Source organism: Nerophis lumbriciformis, linkage group LG18, assembly GCF_033978685.3.
Source record: "Nerophis lumbriciformis linkage group LG18, RoL_Nlum_v2.1, whole genome shotgun sequence".
NCBI classification, from domain to species: Eukaryota; Metazoa; Chordata; class Actinopteri; order Syngnathiformes; family Syngnathidae; genus Nerophis; species Nerophis lumbriciformis.
The window spans coordinates 33,905,001-33,928,880 of NC_084565.2; the positions used below are offsets into that span (position 1 = coordinate 33,905,001).

The 23,880-nt window shown below is 38.1% G+C and overlaps 1 protein-coding gene across 4 annotated transcripts in view; it reads left to right on the forward strand.

The window, feature by feature from the left end:
• The window catches only part of osbpl1a (oxysterol binding protein-like 1A), a 142,837-nt gene extending 127,338 nt beyond the window's left edge, over nucleotides 1-15,499 (forward strand). For 2 of the 4 annotated variants that reach the window (XM_061978168.2, XM_061978165.2), the window contains exons 26-29: nucleotides 2,522-2,645; nucleotides 2,745-2,835; nucleotides 14,486-14,506; nucleotides 14,898-15,498. In XM_061978168.2, the coding sequence (XP_061834152.2) occupies nucleotides 2,522-2,645; nucleotides 2,745-2,835; nucleotides 14,486-14,506; nucleotides 14,898-15,000 (339 nt within the window). In that variant the 3' untranslated portion in view covers nucleotides 15,001-15,498. Of the gene's footprint in view, nucleotides 1-2,521; nucleotides 2,646-2,744; nucleotides 2,836-14,485; nucleotides 14,507-14,897 lie in introns of all 4 variants that reach the window. The other 2 variants (XM_061978166.2, XM_061978167.2) reach the window with 2 other exon arrangements.
• Nucleotides 15,500-23,880: the final 8,381 nt, after the last annotated feature.

Sequence of the window (23,880 nt, forward strand, 5' to 3'; positions counted from 1 at the left end):
ACAGTCACTTCAGGATGCGCCGTTTTGTGGGCGGTCTTATTTACGTGGCTCACCTTCGACAGCGTCTTCTCCCCGTCATCTTTGTTGTAGCGGTGTAGCGTGCAAGGACGGGAGGGGAAGAAGTGTCAAAAAATGGAGCTAACTGTTTTAATGACCTTCAGACTTTACTTCAATCAATAACGGAGCAGCATCTCCTCATCCGTGGCTCAGTAATGCAACAACGCCGGAAATGTGTCCCGTGAAAAACCGTCCGACCGGAACCCTCTAATAACTAAAGTTCCGTTGGTGAATAATGTAAACTCACTACAGTTTTAAGCGCTTTAATAGCCAGTTTACTGACAGATATAAGTAAGAACTTTACACTACTTTATATTAGAAATGGCAAAAGCAGAAGATGAATGTCCCATAACAAGAAGATAGAAAAGAGGAAGAAGCTTATCGACTACGGTGTCGACACTTACTACAGTGGCGGATGCGGGCACATTTTCAGGACTTATGCAGATCCCAAATACAGATCAGCAAGTACCAGAAGGTAAGAAAAGTTGCTTTTGCATAATATTGTGAAGGAAAATGCCAGATAATATCTGCTAATAGGTGCCATTTTGCGGTCCTTATACACACACCATAATAATACTCATATGTTTAATGCGCCGACAATCCATCAAGCGGTTCGGCTCCTTAGCTTACCAAAGTCGTACCAAAAACATTTTTGACAGATTTTTGAGCGCCGTGTGTAATGTTCAATATTTTCAATGGAACATTTAAAGTTTTGGTGGTGTTTACTAGCGTCATATTGCAGTCTACACATATCTCTTATGTGTGACTGCCACCTACTGGTGACACTTGTCATTACACCATGTACCAAATAAAATAGCTTCGAGGTCGGTAAGCACAACCAGAATTATGCCATACATTAGGCGCACCAGGTTATAAGGCGCACTGTCGATTTTTGAGAAAATGAAAGGATTTTAAGTGCGCCTTATAGTCCGAAAAATACGGTATATGTTATTTTTATTTTTTAGGTAATTTATTTTCAAAAACATGTTTTTTAGGCCATCCGCGGCTGTATGTCATACGTCAACAGCCAAGAAGAGCTTACCTGCAACCTGTTTTGCAAAGTTGTATTTATTTATTTATTATTATACCAAAAAATATATTACGAGACTGTTTTAATCGAAAATCGACTTTGAATTAAATCGTCACCCCAAGAATCAGAATCAAATGGAATCGTGAGTTCTTGTAAGATTCACCTCTCAAATAACCATGGTCTGAGGACCATCCTCTTAACCATAAAAGTCAGCTTCACAAGTGCCATGTCGCAACAAATTATACAGTAAGTAGATTATATTATTTTTTATGCACTGTACATTTAAATAAACATTTTAGCGAGGTATCGTTAACTCAAAATAATAATTACAATTTTGTACCCCCAAAAAGGATTATAAAACATTGCACTTGCTTTATATCAGTGTTTCTTAAACATAAAATATGCATTCAATGATAACTAACATTTACAGCTCGACTAAGCCAAATCGCTATATTAGTACAAATGCTGGCTTTTGAACTTTGCGCCTATCACAGTCCGGATGGTTCTTTTCCACTTTGGTCCGGAGGACACGACATCCAGTTTCCCAAAAAAAATTTAAATGTGGACTCGTCAGACCACAGAACACTTTTCCACTTTGCATCAGTCCATCTTAGATGAGCTCGGGCCCAGCGAAGCCGGCGCCGTTTCTGGGTGTTGTTGATAAATGGCTTTAGCTTTGCTTCGTAGTGTTTAAACTTGCACTTACAGATGTAGCGACCAACTGTAGTCACTGACAGTGGTTTTCTGAAGTGTTCCTGAGCCCATGTGGTGATATCCTTTACACATTGATGTCGCTTTTTTTTAAGCAGGACCGCCTGAGGGATCGAAGTTCACGGGCATTGCCGGTTACGTGCAGTGATTTCTCCAGATTCTCTCAACCTTTTGATGATATTACGGACCCTAGATGGTGAAATCCCTAAATTCCTTGCTATAGCTCGTTGAGAAATGTTGTTCTTAACAGTTTTCTCACGCATTCGTTCACAAAGTGGTGACCCTCGCCCCATCCTTGTTTGTGAACGACTGGAAGCTGCTTTTATACCCAATCACGGCACCCGCCTGTTCCCAATTAGCCCGTTCACCTGTGGGATGTTCCAAATAAGTGTTTGACGAGCGTTCCTCAACTTCCTCAGTCTTTTTTGCCACTTGTGCCAGCTTTTTTGGAAACATGTTGCAGGCGTCAAATTCCAAATGAGCAAGTATTTGCAAAAAATAACAAAAATTCACCAGTTCGAACGTTAAATACCTTGTCTTTGGAGTCTATTTAATTGAATATAAGTTGAAAGGGATTTGCTAATATTTGTATTTTGTTTTTATTTACCATTTACGTTCCAACTTCACTGGTTTTGCGTTATGTACATAAAGTTGCATGTCATGAGTTTGTGCAGGCTCTGTTTTAACAATGCATGATTCCATTTGTTCCTCGTCCGAGTGCAGATGTACAGCTTCACGTCCTTCGCCATGCAGCTGAACGAGCTGCACGAGGACATGGAGGGAGTCATCCCTCACACCGACTGCAGATGGAGGCCCGACGTTCGCGCCATGGAGAACGGCAACATCGGTAATTTAGCCTGACAGCAGCGACTCGCTAATGGTGTCATCTTTTAAACATATGTGCTGAACGTGCGACTTTGAGGACAAATTGTTATCGTTCCAACAGACCTCGCCAGCGAGGAGAAAAAGAGACTGGAGGAGAAGCAGAGGGCCGCTCGCAAGAACCGCTCCAAATTGGACGAGGACTGGAAGACGAGGTGAGCGCCGCCGTAATGAAAACGGACAAGTTGGCCTCTCGCCGCTTAACAGGAGCCTGCTAATTTATGCAAAGTCTTTAATTGGGGCCCAAATGTGCTGGCGGTCTTTGTTACTGAACAGATGAGGAGGTCATGTCACCTCATCATTTTTGAAGCAAAATAGCAATAATTAATAGTTGCTATTCAGTGTGTGTGTGGATAATGTCAAGTAACATTTGTCTCCTGATGAGCCCATGACATTCGCCACAAAGCGTAGTTTTTTTCCTCAAAAAAAAGTTCTTATCAGAAAGGTTGATTATGCCCTCAGGCCAAATATATTCAAAGATTGCGAGCGTAGCTCAGGAGGACGTTGCTCGCCCGCCTCTTAGCCTGTAGCTAATATGGGATTAGCACATCAAAAACATTAATTTCCTAGACAAATAGCAATGTTTGGATATCTTCCGGTAAGTGTGATGAGTACATATGCAAGGTCCACACAGAAATGGGAATCGAACCCAGAACCTTCTCGCTACACTGCAAAAAGTCCGTGCTCAAAAACAAGAAAAAACAAAAAAACAAAATTAGGGGTATTTTATTTGAACTAAGCAAAATGATCTGCCAATAGAACAAGAAAATTCGGCTTGTCAAGACTTTCCAAAACAAGAAATAAAAAATACAAAAATTAGCGGTATTTTATTTGAACTAAGCAAAATGATCTGCCAATCGAACAAGAAAATTTGGCTTGGCAAAACTTTCCAAAACAAGAAATAAAAAATACAAAAATTAGCGGTATTTTATTTGAACTAAGCAAAATGATCTGCCAATAGAACAAGAAAATTCGGCTTGTCAAGACTTTCCAAAACAAGAAATAAAAAATACAAAAATTAGCGGTATTTTATTTGAACTAAGCAAAAGTATCTGCCAATAGAACAAGAAAATTCGGCTTGTCAAGTCTTTCCAAAACAAGAAATAAAAAATACAAAAAATTAGGGGTATTTTATTTGAACTAAGCAAAATGATCTGCCAATAGAACAAGAAAATTCGGCTTGTCAAGTCTTTCCAAAACAAGAAAAAAAAAATACAAAAATTAGGGGTATTTTATTTGAACTAAGCAAAATGATCTGCCAATAGAACAAGAAAATTCGGCTTGTCAAGACTTTCCAAAACAAGAAATAAAAAATACAAAAATTAGCGGTATTTTATTTGAACTAAGCAAAATGATCTGCCAATAGAACAAAAAAATTCGGCTTGTCAAGACTTTCCAAAACAATAAAAAAAATTAAAAAAAAATTAGGGGTATTTTATTTGAACTAAGCAAAATTATCTGCCAATAGAACATGAAAATTCGGCTTGTCAAGACTTTCCAAAACAAGAAAAAAACAAAACAAAAATGAGGGGTATTTTATTTGAACTAAGCAAAAGTATCTGCCAATAGAACAAGAAAATTCGGCTTGTCAAGACTTTCCAAAACAAGAAGAAAAAAATACAAAAATTAGGGGTATTTTATTTGAACTAAGCAAAATGATCTGCCAATCGAACAAGAAAATTTGGCTTGGCAAGACTTTCCAAAACAAGAAATAAAAAATACAAAAATTAGCGGTATTTTATTTGAACTAAGCAAAATGATCTGCCAATAGAACAAGAACATTTGGCTTGTCAAGACTTTCCAACACAAGAAAAAAAAATAATACAAAAATTAGGGGTATTTTATTTGAACTAAGCAAAAGTATCTGCCAATAGAACAAGAAAATTCGGCTTGTCAAGACTTTCCAAAACAAGAAATAAAAAATACAAAAAATTAGAGGTATTTTATTTGAACTAAGCAAAATGATCTGCCAATAGAACAAGAAAATTCGGCTTGTCAAGACTTTCCAGCACAAGAAAAAAAAAAATACAAAAATTAGGGGTATTTTATTTGAACTAAGCAAAAGTATCTGCCAATAGAACAAGAAAATTCGGCTTGTCAAGACTTTCCAAAACAAGAAAAAAAAAATACAAAAATTAGGGGTATTTTATTTGAACTAAGCAAAATGATCTGCCAATCGAACAAGAAAATTTGGCTTGGCAAGACTTTCCAAAACAAGAAATAAAAAATACAAAAATTAGGGGTATTTTATTTGAACTAAGCAAAATAATCTGCCAATAGAACAAGAAAATTTGGCTTGTCAAGACTTTCCAACACAAGAAAAAAAATACAAAAATTAGGGGTATTTTATTTGAACTAAGCAAAAGTATCTGCCAATAGAACAAGAAAGTTCGGCTTGTCAAGACTTTCCAAAACAAGAAAAAAAAATACAAAAATTAGGGGTATTTTATTTGAACTAAGCAAAATGATCTGCCAATAGAACAAGAAAATTCTGCTTGTCAAGACTTTCCAAAACAAGAAAAAAAAATACAAAAATTAGGGGTATTTTATTTGAACTAAGCAAAATAATCTGCCAATAGAACAAGAAAATTCGGCTTGTCAAGACTTTCCAAAACAAGAAATAAAAAATACAAAAAATTAGGGGTATTTTATTTGAACTAAGCAAAATGATCTGCCAATAGAACAAGAAAGTTCGGCTTGTCAAGACTTTCCAAAACAAGAAAAAAAAATACAAAAATTAGGGGTATTTTATTTGAACTAAGCAAAATGATCTGCCAATAGAACAAGAAAATTCTGCTTGTCAAGACTTTCCAAAACAAGAAAAAAAAATACAAAAATTAGGGGTATTTTATTTGAACTAAGCAAAAGTATCTGCCAATAGAACAAGAAAATTCGGCTTGTCAAGACTTTCCAAAACAAGAAATAAAAAATACAAAAAATTAGGGGTATTTTATTTGAACTAAGCAAAATGATCTGCCAATAGAACAAGAAAATTCGCCTTGTCAAGACTTTCCAAAACAAGTCAAATTAAAGCTGCAAGCAGCGATGGACGGGACCGACTTTGAGGGCTCATAAAATCCAAACCGGAGCAGTAATTAAAACTCTTTCATCAACTTTTAATCAGAAGGGTTCAATCTCTCTCCTGTGTTAATTTGAAGCCGACACGACAAACACGCTCAGAGGAGATAATGTTTGAAAAAAGGTGACTGTTTTTACACAACCTTTGTTTTGAAGGGGGAATTGCAAACTTTCCGTTGATTTTTGCTGGTGGTTGTCAGTGTATGAAATATAGGGCTAAGTGAGGCCTACATAGAGGTTTTTGTTTCATGTCTCTACGACATTCCTACTGAGAGTTACAGGCAGTTTTGTCTGTGTTTTCTTCCTAGGCGGCGCTAGAGCGCAATTTTGAGTTTTGGGGTTTGGTTTTTTGATTAGATCCTGATGTGTGTGTCCAATTTGGTGAGTTTTGAAGCATGTTAAGGGGGTCAAATTACAGCTCAAAGTATAATAATAAAACGCTAGAAATACAATAGGGTCCTCTGTCCCTAATTAGATAACCTCAATGAACCCCAAAAAAACCTTAAAATAAGTATATTCTCACTAATAACAGTTGTACTACTATATGAGTACATGTTTTCTATTGTTTCATTGAAAATAAAACAGCATTTGGCTGTCATCTGTTTTAATTATGAGACACAATTGTGTCAAAGTCATGATTTTTTTTTTTCATGCTTGAAATAAGAAATGATTACTTTGAAAAAGCAGTTTTATACTTGTGAATGTTGATGACACAGCTTTGCAACAGTTGATATTCTAGTTTCAAGCATGTTTTACTCAATATAGGTCATCAAATCTCAGCAACAAGCTGTAATATCTTACTGAGATCATTTAGGACCAGCACACTTAAAACAAGTAAAACACACTTGTAAGAATAATTATCTTATCAGACAGAAAATAAGCAAATATCACCCTTATTTGAGATATTTAATCTTACTTAGATTTCAGTTTTTGCAGTGTATCCCATGCAACGACGTGCTGCCCTGTTTTGTATATACATACAGTACAGGCCAAAAGTTTGGACACACCTTCTCATTCAATGCGTTTTCTTTGTTTTTACATTGTAGATTGTCACTGAAGGCATCAAAACTATGAATGAACACATGTGGAGTTATGTACTTGACAAAAAAAAGGTGAAATAACTGAAAACATGTTTTATATTCTAGTTTCTTCAAAATAGCCACTCTTTGATATGAATACTGCTTTGCACACTCTTGGCATTCTCTGGATGAGCTTCAAGAGGTAGTCACCTGAAAGGTTTTCCCTTTCAGGTGTTCATTCATAGTTTTGATGCCTTCAGTGACAATCTACAATGTAAATAGTCATGAAAATAAAGAAAACTCATTGAATGAGAAGGTGTGTCCAAACTTTTGGCCTGTACTGTATGTATATATGTATATGTATATACAGTCGTGATCAAAAGTTTACATACACTAGTAAAGAACATAATGTCATGGCTGTCTTGAGTTTCCAATACTTTCTACAACTCTTATTTTTTTGTGTGTTTTTTTTAATGAATTTATTATGGGTCTACTGAAAATGTGAGCAAATGTGCTGGGTCAAAAGTATACATACAGCAATGTTAATATTTGCTTACATGTCCCAAAAATTCACAGCCCTTGTGTGTGACAGTGATTGTCAAACTGTGGTACGTGGGCTCCATCTAGTGGTACGTCAAAGAATCACTTAATCAAACACAGTGTTACTGTTCAAACCGTGTAACGTTACAGTGGCCAATAATATCCATCCATTTTCTACCGATTGTCCCTTTTGGTGTCGCGGAGGATGCTGGAGCCTATCTCAGCTGCATTCGGGCGGAAGGCGGGGTACACCCTGGACAAGTCACCACCTCATCACAGGGCCACAATGCAAAATAACAAAGAAAATGTAAAATGAAGAAAACGTTGCAAACTAACAAGCAAAATATTGCAAAATAAAGAAAATGTTGCAAACTAACAAGCAAAATATTGCAAAATAAAGAAAACCTTGCAAAATAAGAAAAATGTTGCAAAATGAAGAAAACGTTGCAAAATAACAAGGAAACGTTGCGAAATAACAGGGAATATGTTGCAAAATGACAAAGAAAATGTTGCAAAATAAAAAAAAGATTGCAAAATAAAGAAAGGTTGCAAAATGTCAAAGAAAATGTTGCAAAATAAAGAAAAGGTTGCAAAATAACAAAGAAAACAATGCAAAATTACAAAAAAAAAATGTAAATAAAGAAAATGTTGCAAAATAACAAGCAACATATTGCAAAATAAAGAAATCCTTGCAAAATAAGAAAAATGTTGCAAAATGAAGAAAACGTTGCAAAATAACAAGGAAAACGTTGCGAAATAACAAGGAAAATGTTGCAAAATGACAAAGAAAACGTTGCAAAATGACATGCAACACCTTGCAAAATGACAAAGAAAATGTTGCAAAATAAAAAAAATTGCAAAATGAAGAAAAGGTTGCAAAATGTCAAGGAAAATGTTGCTAAATAAAGAAAAAGTTGCAAAATGACAAAGAAAACAATGCAAAATTACAAAAAAAAAATCTAAAATAAAGAAAACGTTGCAAAATAACAAGCAAAATAATGCAAAATAAAGAAAAGCTTGCAAAATAAGAAAAGTGTTGCAAAATAAAGAAAACATTGCAAAATAAGCAAAATATTGCAAAATAAAGAAAACCTTGCAAAATAAGAAAAATGTTGCAAAATGAAGAAAACATTGCAAAATAACAAGGAAAACGTTGCGAAATAACAAGGAAAATGTTGCAAAATGACAAAGAAAACATTGCAAAATTACATGCAACACCTTGCAAAATGACAAAGAAAATGTTGCAAAATAAAAAAAGGTTGCAAAATAAAGAAAATGTTGCAAAATGTCAAAGAAAATGTTGCAAAATAAAGAAAAGGTTGCAAAATGACAAAGAAAACAATGCAAAATTTAAATTAAAAAAAATTCTAAAATAAACTAAATGTTGCAAAACAACAAGCAAAATATTGCAAAATAAAGAAAATGTTGTAAAATAACAAGAAAAATGTTGCAAAATAAAGAAAACATTGCAAAATAACAAGCAAAATATTGCAAAATAAAGAAAACCTTAGTTTTTAACAAACACTTAGGCCTACTACGCTACAGTATTTTAATGTCCGCCATTACGGTGGTACTTGGAGAGCCAAGTTTGTTCTGAGGTTGGTACTTGGTGAAAATAGTTTAACAACCACTGGTGTATGAGATGTAGACAAAATAATCTAAAGTGAGAATAATAATGTTTCATTATTTACAATTGTAATTTGAAAAGAAAAAGATGTGTGTCTAAAGTGTCTACAGTGCAAAACAAGGGCGGTTGAAATATCGATTTAATCGAAAGAAAAAGGGTGAGTAGACAGAGTGAGGAAAGAGGACAAGGGCAGGGTAACATATTGCATGAGAGGGTGAGGAGATGATAACGGAAGCAGAAGTGCGGCGCGTAAACAGAATGTCATTTTCATCACTCTTCCTGGCTAATGTTCTCTGCCACTTGACAACCAGATGAATCCAACGCTACTCTGAATTAGCAGCCAACCGAACAAATATGTGGACTTATCTTTGGGGGGACATTTAATGTTGGCGTTTTTAATCCAAAGCTGCCTTTTTGCAAATTAGTACTGTAATTGCACCTATTAAAACGTCTATTCTAGTAACCGCAGGTTTTAGTTGCATGGTGTGTGGTCTACAACAGTGTTTTTCAACCACTGTGCCGCGGCCGTGGTAGATGATCTAATTTCACCTATTTGGGTAAAAAATATTTTTTGCAAACCAGTAATTATAGTCTGCAAATGATGTGTTGTTGTTGAGTGTCGGTGCTGTCTAGAGCTCGGCAGAGTAACCATGTAATACTCTTCCATATCAATAGGTGGCAGCAGGTAGCTAATTGCTTTGTAGATGTCGGGAACAGCGGGAGGTAAAAAGGTGTCTAATGCTTGAACCTTCACAGAGTCTTTTCCCCGTCATCTTTGTTGTAGCGGTGTAGCGTGCAAGGACGGGAGTGGAAGAAGTGTCAAAAGATGGCGCTAACTGTTTTAATGACATTCAGACTTTACTTCAATCAATAACAAGGCCGGAAATGTGTCCGTCCGACCGGAACTCTTTAATAACTAAAGTTCCTTGGGTGAATAATGTAAACTCACTACACCGGTATGTTTTAAGCGCTTTCATGGCGAGTTTACTGACAGATATAAGGACTAGGGATGTCCGATAATGGCTTTTTTGCCGATATCCGATATTGTCCAACTCTTAATTACCGATACCGATATCAGCCGATACTGATATATACAGTCGTGGAATTATCACATTATTATGCCTAATTTGGACAACCAGGTATGGTGATAAGGTCCTTTAAAAAAAATAAAATAAAATAAGATAAATAAATACAAAAATATTTTCTTGAATAAAAAAGAAAGTAAAACAATATAAAAACAGTTACATAGAAACTAGTAATTAATGAAAATGAGTAAAATTAACTGTTAAAGGTTAGTGCTATTAGTGGACCAGCAGCACGCACAATCATGTGTGCTTACGGACTGTATCCCTTGCAGACTGTATTGATATATATTGATATATAATGTAGGAACCAGAATATTAATAACAGAAAGAAACAACCCTTTTGTGTGAATGAGTGTAAATGGGGGAGGGACGTTTTTTTGGGTTGTTGTACTAATTGTAAGTGTATCTAGTGTTGTTTATGTTGATTTAATAAAAAATAAATAAAAAAATAAAAAAATACGATACCGATTATAAAAAGACCGATACCGATAATTTCCGATATTACATTTTAAAGCATTTATCGGCCGATAATATCGGCCTGCCATCTCTAGTAAGAACTTTATACTACTTTATATTAGAAATGGCAACAGTGGAGGATGAATGTCACATAACAAGAAGATAGAGAAAAAGAAGAAGCTTATCGACTACGCTACGGACTACAAAGGCGGACGCGCGCAATTTTTCAGGATTTATGCTGATCCCAAAAACAGATCAGCAGGTACCTGAAGGTAAGAAAATGCCAGATAATGTCTTACCTTATACACACACCATAATATGTTCAATGCGCCGACAATCCTTCAAGCGGTGCGGCTTCATAGCTTACCAAAGTCGTACTAAAACATTTTGATAGATTTTTGAGCGCCGTGTGTAATGTTCTATATTTTCAATGGAACATAAAATGTCGGTGTTGTTTCCTTGAGTCATATCGCAGTCTACACGTATCCCTTATGTTTGACTGCCATCTCCTGGTCACATTGTCATTACACCATGTACCAAATAAAATAGCTTCGAGGTCGGTAAGCAAAACCAGAATTATTCCGTGCATAAGGCGCACAATCTCGGAGTACTTACAAGCAGACACAGTGTGTAGACAGAAAAGGGAGAACGGACGCATTTTGGCTTAAAAAGTAACGATAAAGGTGAAGTTATAACACTGAAACACCCTCAGGAAGAGGTGCTTTAATCAATCAATCAATCAATCAATGTTTATTTATATAGCCCTAAATCACAAGTGTCTCAAAGGGCTGCACAAGCCACAACGACATCCTCGGTACAAAGCCCACATAAGGGCAAGGAAAAACTCACCCCAGTGGGACGTCGATGTGAATGACTATGAGAAACCTTGGAGAGGACCGCATATGTGGGTAACCTGGGGGGGGGCAAACGTCCATCCCTGGTCGTCAGTGTTTTAGCTACTTCTAAATCACTAATCCTTGTCTCCATGGCGACAAATAAAGTAAGTTTCTTACAAGTATCATTATCACTGCAGGACGAGGAATAGCTAAAAATGCTTCACTACACACCCTAGCTCACCGGCGTCACAATGTAAACAAACGCCATTGGTGGATCTACACCTAACATCCACTGTAATGATACCAAGTACAGGAGTGTATCTCGTCGATACTACTATGATTAGCATCACAAAATCTTTCTTTTTTTTAAAACGTATATTATGTTTATAAAGTCAGGAAATATGTCCCTGGACACATGAGGACTTTGAATATGACCAATGTATGATCCTGTAACTACTTGGTATCGGATTGATACCCACATTTGTGGTATCATCCAAAACTAATGTAAAGTATCAAACAACAGAATAATTAGTGATTATTACATTTTAACAGAAGTGTAGATAGAACATGTTAAAAGAGAAAGTAAGCAGATATTAACAGTAAATGAACAAGTAGATTAATAATTCATTTTCTACCGCTTGTCCTTAATAATTTTGACAAAATAGGATGATAAATGACACAATATGTTACTGCATATGTCAGCAGCTAAATTAGGAGCCTTTGTTTGTTTACTTACGACTAAAAGACAAGTTGTCTTGTATGTTCACTATTTTATTTAAGGACAAACTTGCAATAAGAAACATATGTTTAATCTACCCTAAGATTTTTTTGTTAAAGGGGAACATTATCACCAGACCTATGTAAGCGTCAATATATACCTTGATGTTGCAGAAAAAAGACCATATATTTTTTTAACCGATTTCCGAACTCTAAATGGGTGAATTTTGGCGATTTAAACGCCTTTCTATTATTCGCTCTCGGAGCGATGACGTCACATCGGGAAGCAATCCGCCATTTTCTCAAACACATTACAAACACCGAGTCAAATCAGCTCTGTTATTTTCCGTTTTTTCGACTGTTTTCCGTACCTTGGAGACATCATGCCTCGTCGGTGTGTTGTCGGAGGGTGTAACAACACGAACAGGGACGGATTCAAGTTGCACCAGTGGCCCAAAGATGCGAAAGTGGCAAGAAATTGGACGTTTGTTCCGCACACTTTACCGACGAAAGCTATGCTACGACAGAGATGGCAAGAATGTGTGGATATCCTGCGACACTCAAAACAGATGCATTTCCAACGATAAAGTCAAAGAAATCTGCCGCCAGACCCCCATTGAATCTGCCGGAGTGTGTGAGCAATTCAGGGACAAAGGACCTCGGTAGCACGGCAAGCAATGGCGGCAGTTTGTTCCCGCAGACGAGCGAGCTAAACCCCCTGGATGTCTTGGCTCACACCGTCCCTTATGCCACCGAAGATGATCAAGAGAAGAATATCGACCCTAGCTTCCCTGGCCTGCTGACATCAACTCCAAAACTGGACAGATCAGCTTTCAGGAAAAGAGAGCGGATGAGGGTATGTCTACAGAATATATTAATTGATGAAAATTGGGCTGTCTGCACTCTCAAAGTGCATGTTGTTGCCAAATGTATTTCATATGCTGTAAACCTAGTTCATAGTTGTTAGTTCCCTTTAATGCCAAACAAACACATACCAATCGTTGGTTAGAAGGCGATCGCCGAATTCGTCCTCGCTTTCTCCCGTGTCGCTGGCTGTCGTGTCGTTTTCGTCGGTTTTGCTTGCATACGGTTCAAACCGATATGGCTCAATAGCTTCAGTTTCTTCTTCAATTTCGTTTTCGCTACCTGCCTCCACACTACAACCATCCGTTTCAATACATGCGTAATCTGTTGAATCGCTTAAGCCGCTGAAATCCGAGTCTGAATCCGAGCTAATGTCGCTATAGCTTGCTGTTCTATGCGCCATGTTTGTTTGTGTTGGCATCACTATGTGACGTCACAGGAAAATGGACGGGTGTATATAACGATGGTTAAAATCAGGCACTTTGAAGCTTTTTTTAGGGATATTGCGTGATGGGTAAAATTTTGAAAAAAACTTTGAAAAATAAAATAAGCCACTGGGAACTGATTTTTAATGGTTTTAACCCTTCTGAAATTGTGATAATGTTCCCCTTTAAAATACAGCCAATAATGCCATTTTTTGTGGTCCCCTTTATTTAGAAAAGTACCGAAATAATTTTGTTACCGGTGAAACTGAAAAAAAATTGAATATCGATCAAAGGTTGGTTCATACCAGCAATTACATTTAAAAAGTGAAATTAATGCATAACATAGGCTCATTGCATGCAACTCAAGATATTTCAAGACTTTTTATATATATAATTTTGATAATTGTGGCTTACACCTTATAGAAACCTCGAGTTACAATTTTAAATGTGTTTTTTTTTTTAATAACAGGAAACCACATCACAATTTTAACAAATAAAAGCTTGACATATGTTCACTATTTTATTTAAGGACAAACTTGCAATAAGAAACATATGTTTAATGTACCCTAAGATAATAATAAATAATAATAATATAATATAATATATATAATAATAAAATAAAGCCAATAATTAAATTTTTTGTTAGAAAAGTACCGAAAAGTATCAAAAATAATTTTGGTACCGGTACCAAAATATTGGTATGGGGACAACACTAGTACACGGTATAAATCACCACACTTCAGAACTAAATAAATGCGTGATGATTTGGGCGTGTTCTTTTTGGACCGGCCCAGTATAATTAAGTGTGTGAATGTTGTCTGTCTATCTGTGTTGGCCCTGCGATGAGTCGGCGACTTGTCCAGGGTGTACCCTGCCTTCCGCCCAAATGCAGCTGAGATAGGCTCCAGCGAACCCAAAAGGGACAAGCGGTAGAAAATGGATGGATGGATGGATTTTGGCGTGTTCTTATTGGATCGGCCCAGTATAATTAAGCAGCACTGCTGAGGTGCACCGCCAACATCTAATATTCTTTGAAAAGCTCTTGAAATGAGGAGGATAAGGCCTCTTCAATTGATATCATTCACTAAAAAAAAAAAAAAATCAAGCTGAATTTGTCTAATTTTTTTCTCCCCCTTTTGTTTTTTTTCCGCCGCCAAGGAGTCCTGCACTTGGCTCAAGGTTAGACGCACTCTGATGGATACGTGCTTGACATACATGGGTGATGATGGAAGAAAGAAAAAAAAACATTAAAAAAAACAAAAAAAAAACTCATATCCTCCACAGTGAGATGTTATCTTTTAAGCGTGTGTCCCTCCTCTTGTTTGAGGGCTCAGGCGTGAGACGATGTGTGTTTTTTTTAATTTATTTATTTTTTATCGTTGATCTGCTCCACTTTTTCACCAGCATGGCAGCTTTTATCAAGTCCGCCGCCTCCCTCCTCCAATCCCAGCCTGTCTTGCTTGTGTGCGTTAAATGCAGCGGAACAAAACCCTGGCCTAAAAAAAAAACAACAACAAAAAAAAATAACCCTCTCCCCTCAAATGACTTGCCTGTCTGATCTTGTTGTCAGGTGGTTCCAGCAGGGCTCCAACCCTCACACCGCCTCCCAGGACTGGCTCTTCACCGGCGGGTACTGGGACAGGGAGTACGCGCATCTCCCCGACATTTACTAGCAAACATTCCACACAAGAACAATAATTAATACTACCGTGTATTTAAATGCTCGTGACGGACTTTTTTTTGTTTGCCGTGTGCGTGTATTGAGTGTGCCACTTCATCATTTGCAATATTCAAAGCACAACATCATCACCATTAACAGCAGAAAAATAAATGGAACACCTTGCTGTTGCAATGGAAAGCATTCGGCAAAGGCGACACACGCCACCTTATGGACAGAAGTCAAATTGCAGCAAATTAATTTGTATATATTAAATCTATTTACTCTTAAGAAGCAAACTATATTTTTGGGGGGATTTTTACACCGGAAATCCAACACATTTTGTGTCAGAGGCCGAAACAAAGGACCAAAATGTTAAAAACACCAAATTATTAATCAGTGTATCATTATTTTTACCATTATTATTGTACTGCATTAACACATATGCTGTGTCTATATTATTGATTAAAGAGAACATTATTGTAATGTTTTTTATTGAAAAATAAAAAAACAAGGCTTGAATTTTAGCTCTCCTTCAGCAGTTTTTTTTATTCCTGGTTGCATCATTTTCTCATTTTAATAACCAAAAGTGATCAACATTTAACATTCCACATATTATTTTACAGACTTATTCTAAAATGGGGAAAAAATAAATTGTTGTCCTCAAAATTCTACACAAAATACCCCATGTGAAGTGTTTTTATTTTTATTTTGCAAATGTATTTAAAATAATTTAAAAATCACATTTACTCAATACTTTGTAGATGCACCTTTTGGCAGCAATTACAGCCTGAAGTAGTTTTGAATACGAGGCCACAAGCTTGGCACACCTATCTTTTGGGCAGTTTTGCCCATTCCTCTTAGCAGCACCTCTCAAGCTCCATCAGGTAGCATGGTAAGCGTTGGTTTTCATTCAGGATGTCTCTGCACATTATTGCATTCATCTTTCCCTCTATCTTTTTTTTTTTCTTTTTTTTTTTTTCTTTTTTTTTTTTTTTTTTGTGATACAGATTATTTATGTATTTAATATTTGTTTACTTATTATGGTATATTATTTATGTATTATTTATTTGCATTAAAAAAAGATGCTGTGTTTATATTATTGATTAGAGAGAACATTATTGTAATGTTTTTATTGAAAAAAAAAAAGTCTTGAATTTTAGCTCTCCAGCAGTTTTTTTTTTTTCAATTCCTGGTTGCATCATTATCTCATTTTAATAACCACAAGTGATCATGCAACATTTAACTGTCGGAACTACAGTGCATTAGGAATAACTTTTTCCACATATTCATTTTACGGCCTTATTCCAAAATGGAATATATACATTTTTGTCCTCAAAATTCTACACAAAATACCCCACATTGGCTATGTGAAATGTTTTTTTGTTTGTTTTTTTTGCAAATTTATTTAAAATAAAAATAAAAGTCACATGTACATTTACTCAATACTTTGTTGATGCACCTTTTGGCAGCAATTACAGCCTCAAGTATTTTTGAATACGATGCCACAAGCTTAGCAGAACTATCTTTGCAGCACCACCTCAAGCTCCATCAGGTTAGATGGGAAGCATTGGTTTTCATCCAGGATGTCTCTGCACATTATTGCATTCATCTTTCCCTCTAATCCTTTTTTTTAAATTTTATTTTATTTTTTTTGAGTTACATATTATTTATGTATTTAATATTTGTTTACTTACTATGGTATATTATTCATGTATTATTTATTTGCATTAAAACAGATGCTGTGTCTATATAATTGATTAGAGAGAACATTATTGTAATGTTTTTATTGAAAAAAAAAAGTCTTGAATTTTAGCTCTCCAGCAGTTGTTTTTTTAATTTTTTTTCCAATTCCTGGTTGCATCAATATCTCATTTTAATAACCAAAAGTGATCATGCAACATTTAACTGTCGGAACTACAGTGCATTAGGAATAACTTTTTCCACATATTCATTTTACGGCCTTATTCCAAAATGGATTATATACATTTTTGTCCTCAAAATCCTAAAATTTTTTGTTTGTTTTTTTTGCAAATGTATTTAAAATAAAAATAAAAATCACATGTACATTTACTCAATACTTTGTTGATGCACCTTTTGGCAGCAATTACAGCCTCAAGTATTTTTGAATACGATGCCACAAGCTTAGCAGAACTATCTTTGCAGCACCACCTCAAGCTCCATCAGGTTAGATGGGAAGCATTGGTTTTCATCCAGGATGTCTCTGATCATGGCTGCATTCATCTTTCCCTCTATCCTTTTTTTTTTTTTTTTTTTTTTTTCAGATAAAGATTATTTATGTATTTAATATTTGTTTACTTACTTTGGTATATTATTTATTAGTAATTTATTCACCGTTCTGTTACAGAGAACAAGGAAATGGGATAAGGTTGCTATGGTATGAAAAGGGGTAGGATTAAATAAGCTCAGCTTCTTCCAACTCCTTTTCGGACGCGCTGTAATGAAACAACTGGAAATATGTGACGCGTTACATTGTATCGTATGCATGTTCGATATAAACTGAACTGAACTGATCCTGACGAGCACCCCCACAGCATGATGCTGCCACCACCATGCTTCACTGTAGGGATGGTATTGGCCCGGTGATGATGGTCACAGTCTTTTAGGTGCATTTTTGCTAACTTTTTACTAAGAAATGGCTTCCGTCTGACCACTCTACCATACAGGCCAGAGATGGTTGTCCTTTTAGAAGATTCTCCTCTCTCCACAGAGGAATGCTGTAGCTCTGACAGAGTGACTAAGTGTGATTTGTGATTTTTTTTGGTGTTTGTATTTTGAATACACTGGCGAAATTTAAAAAAAAAAAAGCATTTAAAATTGTCATTACAGGGAATTGTCTGTATAATTTTGAGGATAAAAATTGAGTTATTCCATTTTGGAATAAGGCTGTGACATAAAAAAATTTGGAAAACGTGAATACTTGTATCTGCCTGTGGTAATCCTGCACGATGACGACGCGTCGTCCTCAGGACGCCGGGCATCTGTTGACGGCAACATGGCCGACCACCCTCGCCCTGGTCTCAAACGCAACACGTTTGTTGTTGAGCGACACGTTTCGCAAGCAGCCCACAAACGGCGACGTCACGGCGGCGCCATTGACCTGTTCGGCCCCTGGAAACAAAGGTGAAAAAAGGAAAAAGTAGAGAAAAAAAGGCCTCCATGAAAGTGTGGTAATACCTCCGACGTAAAGGGCTCGCAGTATTGATGAGTGGGTGGCGGGCACTTCAGCTCCCGCCTTCTTTTTCGACACGGAGTCCACCTTCAGCCTGATAACTCGCCGATGTTTGGAAACTGAGCACAAAGAAAAAGGATTGAATGTAAAAAAGTCTTTGAATTGATGTGATTTTGATCTTGCCTCCTGCTCGTTCATGATAACCACCACTTCGGGTTGCCAAGTCCCTGGAAAAAAAAAAAAAAGGCCCACTTTGCAGTGCTGGTGCACCTAATTTATTTTATTTGCGTGAAAGTAGTTTTATACTATGCACAAAGGTTGAATGGAGGCAACTGGACTCTTCTTTTTTAATGAAGATGTTTCATAGTTGCTTCTATCTACACACATATTTTATATAATAGTTGACAGTTGATAGAACAGTCCGGATGGTTCTTTTCCTCTTTGATCCAAAAACAATTTGAAATGTGGACTCGTCAGACCACAGAACACTTTTCCACTTTGCATCAGTCCATCTTGGATGAGCTCGGGCCCAGCGAAGCCGGCGGCGTTTCTGGGTGTTGTTGATAAATGGCTTTCGCTTTGCATAGTAGAGTTTTAACTTGCACTTACAGATGTAGCGACAAACTGTAGTTACTGACAGTGGTTTTCTGAAGTGTTCCTGAGCCCATGTGGTGATATCCTTTACACATTGATGTCGCTTTTTGATTTACACAACGTGCCAACTTCAATGGTTTTGGGTTTTGTAAATGCGCAGGTTTATGTTAAACATGTTAAGTAAATTGTTCAAATATATATTTTGTGCAATATAACAAAATTAACAGAATCCAATATTTTTTGTCTCAAAAAGAAATTGTTCCTGCTTAATGTGAAATTGTTAGAACTTCTCCAAGGTTTCTCATAGTCATTCTCATCGACGTCCCACTGGGTTGTGAGTTTTTCCTTGCCCTTATGTGGGCGCTGAACCGCGGATGTCGTTGTGGCTTGTGCAGCCCTTTGAGACACTTGTGATTTAGGGCTATATGAATAAACATTGATTGATTGATGAGTGTGTATATGTACAGTATATGTATGTATGTATGTATATATGTGTGTGTATGTATGTACAGTATGTATATATGTTTATATGTATGTATGTATATATGTGTATATGTATGTCTGTATATATGTGTGTATATGTATGTGTGTATATGTATATATATGTGTGTATATGTATGTATGTATATATGTGTATATGTATGTATGTGTATATGTATATGTGTGTATATGTCTATGTATGTATATATTTGTGTATATGTATGTATGTATATATGTGTGTATATGTATGTATGTATATGTGTGTATATGTATGTATGTATATATTTGTGTATATATATGTATGTATGTATATATGTATGCATGTATATATGTGTATATGTATGTATGTATGTATTAGAGATGCGCGGATAGGCAATTATTTCATCCGCAACCGCATCACAAAAGTCGTCAACCATCCGCCATCCACCCGATCTAACATTTAATCAAAAGCGCACCCACCCGTTGTTATATATCTAATATAGACGATGCAAGGCATTAGTGAGGTTATAAAGCTTTTTCCTGTTAAAGAAAGGAGACTGATCCAATGCAGCAGAGACATTCGCATGCCACGCTGTCACGGCCCAGACGCACACCAGTGCGCAATCATCTGGGAGCCGCGCTGAGCGCACCTCCAAGCGCGTGGAGGTGCGATGTCCCCTGCACCCGCGGCGGCTCCACCCGGGCTCGCGCCCGAGGCTTCAGCGCGCACCGCGGTGGCCAGCCTACTCGTCGCGGCCTAGCCCTCGCGGCTCTCGCTGCAGGCGACGGCCGGGTATGGGCCCGACGCTCCAGCACCATCCATTTTCAGGGCTAGTTGATTCGGCAGGTGGGTTGTTACACACTCCTTAGCGGGTTCCGACTTCCATGGCCACCGTCCTGCTGTCTATATCAACCAACACCTTTTCTGGGGTCTGATGAGCGTCGGCATCGGGCGCCTTAACCCGGCGTTCGGTTCATCCCGCAGCGCCAGTTCTGCTTACCAAAAGTGGCCCACTCGGCTCACCAGGGTGAGCCCCACCCCTTTCGTGAGCGCACTGCGCGCGGAGTGACCCCTGTTACGCGCCCCCGGCAACGGGGGTGGCGGGCAGGTAAGCCGCGCGGGCAGAGCGCGCGGAGTGACCCCTGTTACGAGCCCCCGGCCACGGGCCGCGGGCAGGTAAGCTGCTTAACTGCTGCGCGTGACGCCGGCCGCGGCGAAGGCGAACGAGGCGGGGTGTCGGTGCGGTGGGCGCGGTAGTGACCCTGGACGTGCGTCAGGCCCTTCTCGCGGATCACCTCAGCTACGGCTCCCGGTGGGGCCCTCTCGGGGGAAGGGGCCTCGGTCCCGGACCCCGGCGAGGCGTCCCTTCTCCGCTCCGTAAAAGTGTCCATCTCTTTTTTTTTTCTTCTTCTTCTGTTGTGGCATATGCAGCAGGTGCCTGCTCGTTTTTCGTATGTGGGTAACAACATTTAACTATGTATATATATTTCCGAATTGGTTTAACTGCCACCCGCCTGAATATATTTAAAATCTTTTTTTTTTAAATTTCAACCGCCTGACCCGACCCGCGGATAAAATCTAATTTTTTTTTATTTCAACCGCCTGACCCGACCCGCGGATAAAATCTAATTTTTTTTTATTTCAACCGCCCGACCCGTGGATAATCCGCGGACTCCGCGGTTGTGTCCGCAAACCGCGCATCTCTAGTATGTATATATGTGTATATGTACGTATATATGTGTGTATATGTATGTATGTATATATATATATATATGTGTATGTATGTATATATATATATGTGTGTATGTATGTATGTATATATGTGTATGTATGTATGTATATGTATATGTGTGTATATGTATGTATGTATATATTTGTGTATATATATGTATGTATGTATATATGTGTGTATATGTATGTATGTATGTATATATGTTTTTCTGGCTTGGCACTTGGTGGAGGCGGTCGCATTTCTCCTCCCTCTCTGTCTCTCCCTACTTGCTCTCTTATCTTGTCTGCACTTTTTAAGAGCCTCTTTCTCTGTGCTGTCCTCCGAAATCTAAACAGCAGACATGGAATTGATTCGCTGGACTCTCCACTAAATTGGCAAAATAGTCTGGATGAGAAAAAGAGGTTCTGGGGGAGGCTGCCCGTCACAATGGAAGGCACAGGTGGAGCTGTGGGATCACAGACTGTGGCGATTTCCGAACTGCATCGTAAGTTGGATCACATCATGGAGAGGCTTACTGAAATGCAAAAATTGGCCCCGAGAGCCGGCATGGACGATTAGAACAAACAAGCCATTAAAATGTCTGCTCGCTTGGAAAACAACCATCCTAATGTACGTTTTGACTCCCTTGACGCTGCTCATAACAGAAGAAGGCTGCTCTGTAAAACACCTCAGTGATGGACGCTCTCACCCCCCTCTCTCTTTCAACAACACCCGGGAGTTGAACTTTTCTCGCAATGCCTGCAGAGCGACTCCAGGCTTATAAACACAACAACACCACCCTGGACAATGGGCATATGCACACACACACACCCCCACCCGCACTCCACGCCTTCACCACCGCTTGAATCCCTTAGGGGTGATGGACGGCTGGGCAGCGCTTAGTTGCAGCAGCTTTCCCTCCATAGCCCCCACTCCCTCCCCTCTGTTGCAAGTCTGGTGAATTCTTTGTAACTTGTTTATATAATTCATGAGACTTAATTTGTGCGTTTTGGACCAGTTGTTCCTCCCAGGGAATTCAAGTCACAAGTCGCTCCCAAGCTCTTTACGACACTTAAAGCTGAGTTGAAAAACCACCAGAGACAGAATAGGTATTTTGTAATATATTTGCAAAGCTTTGCATATATACAGGTAAAAGCCAGTAAATTAGAATATTTTGAAAAACTTGATTTATTTCAGTAATTGCATTCAAAAGGTGTAACTTGTACATTATATTTATTCATTGCACACAGACTGATGCATTCAAATGTTTATTTCATTTAATTTTGATGATTTGAAGTGGCAACAAATGAAAATCCAAAATTCCGTGTGTCACAAAATTAGAATATTACTTAAGGCTAATACAAAAAAGGGATTTTTAGAAATGTTGGCCAACTGAAAAGTATGAAAATGAAAAATATGAGCATGTACAATACTCAATACTTGGTTGGAGCTCCTTTTGCCTCAATTACTGCGTTAATGCGGCGTGGCATGGAGTCGATGAGTTTCTGGCACTGCTCAGGTGTTATGAGAGCCCAGGTTGCTCTGATAGTGGCCTTCAACTCTTCTGCGTTTTTGGGTCTGGCATTCTGCATCTTCCTTTTCACAATACCCCACAGATTTTCTATGGGGCTAAGGTCAGGGGAGTTGGCGGGCCAATTTAGAACAGAAATACCATGGTCCGTAAACCAGGCACGGGTAGATTTTGCGCTGTGTGCAGGCGCCAAGTCCTGTTGGAACTTGTAATCTCCATCTCCATAGAGCAGGTCAGCAGCAGGAAGCATGAAGTGCTCTAAAACTTGCTGGTAGACGGCTGCGTTGACCCTGGATCTCAGGAAACAGAGTGGACCGACACGGCACCCCAAACCATCACCCAACCATGCAAATTTTGCATTTCCTTTGGAAATCGAGGTCCCAGAGTCTGGAGGAAGACAGGAGAGGCACAGGATCCACGTTGCCTGAAGTCTAGTGTAAAGTTTCCACCATCAGTGATGGTTTGGGGTGCCATGTCATCTGCTGGTGTCGGTCCACTCTGTTTCCTGAGATCCAGGGTCAACGCAGCCGTCTACCAGCAAGTTTTAGAGCACTTCATGCTTCCTGCTGCTGACCTGCTCTATGGAGATGGAGATTTCAAGTTCCAACAGGACTTGGCGCCTGCACACAGCGCAAAATCTACCCGTGCCTGGTTTACGGACCATGGTATTTCTGTTCTAAATTGGCCCGCCAACTCCCCTGACCTTAGCCCCATAGAAAATCTGTGGGGTATTGTGAAAAGGAAGATGCAGAATGCCAGACCCAAAAACGCAGAAGAGTTGAAGGCCACTATCAGAGCAACCTGGGCTCTCATAACACCTGAGCAGTGCCAGAAACTCATCGACTCCATGCCACGCCGCATTAACGCAGTAATTGAGGCAAAAGGAGCTCCAACCAAGTATTGAGTATTGTGCATGCTCATATTTTTCATTTTCATACTTTTCAGTTGGCCAACATTTCTAAAAATCCCTTTTTTGTATTAGCCTTAAGTAATATTCTAATTTTGTGACACACGGAATTTTGGATTTTCATTTGTTGCCACTTCAAATCATCAAAATTAAATGAAATAAACATTTGAATGCATCAGTCTGTGTGCAATGAATAAATATAATGTACAAGTTACACCTTTTGAATGCAATTACTGAAATAAATCAAGTTTTTCAAAATATTCTAATTTACTGGCTTTTACCTGAACATTGAGACCAGTCTAGCATAGAACATTCAATCGCGCGGCTAAGATGGTCTGCCCCCCTGAAAAACCCTCTCCCCTCTTAAGTCCCTGGCAGTCATGTCTCTCGAGCCAAAACAAATGCCCATTATCTCTCTTTATAACATACCTCAATCAAGGTTAAGCACACAGTGTTGCAGACAACCAAAAGACCACAATTGGAAGAAAAACACTAGCTGT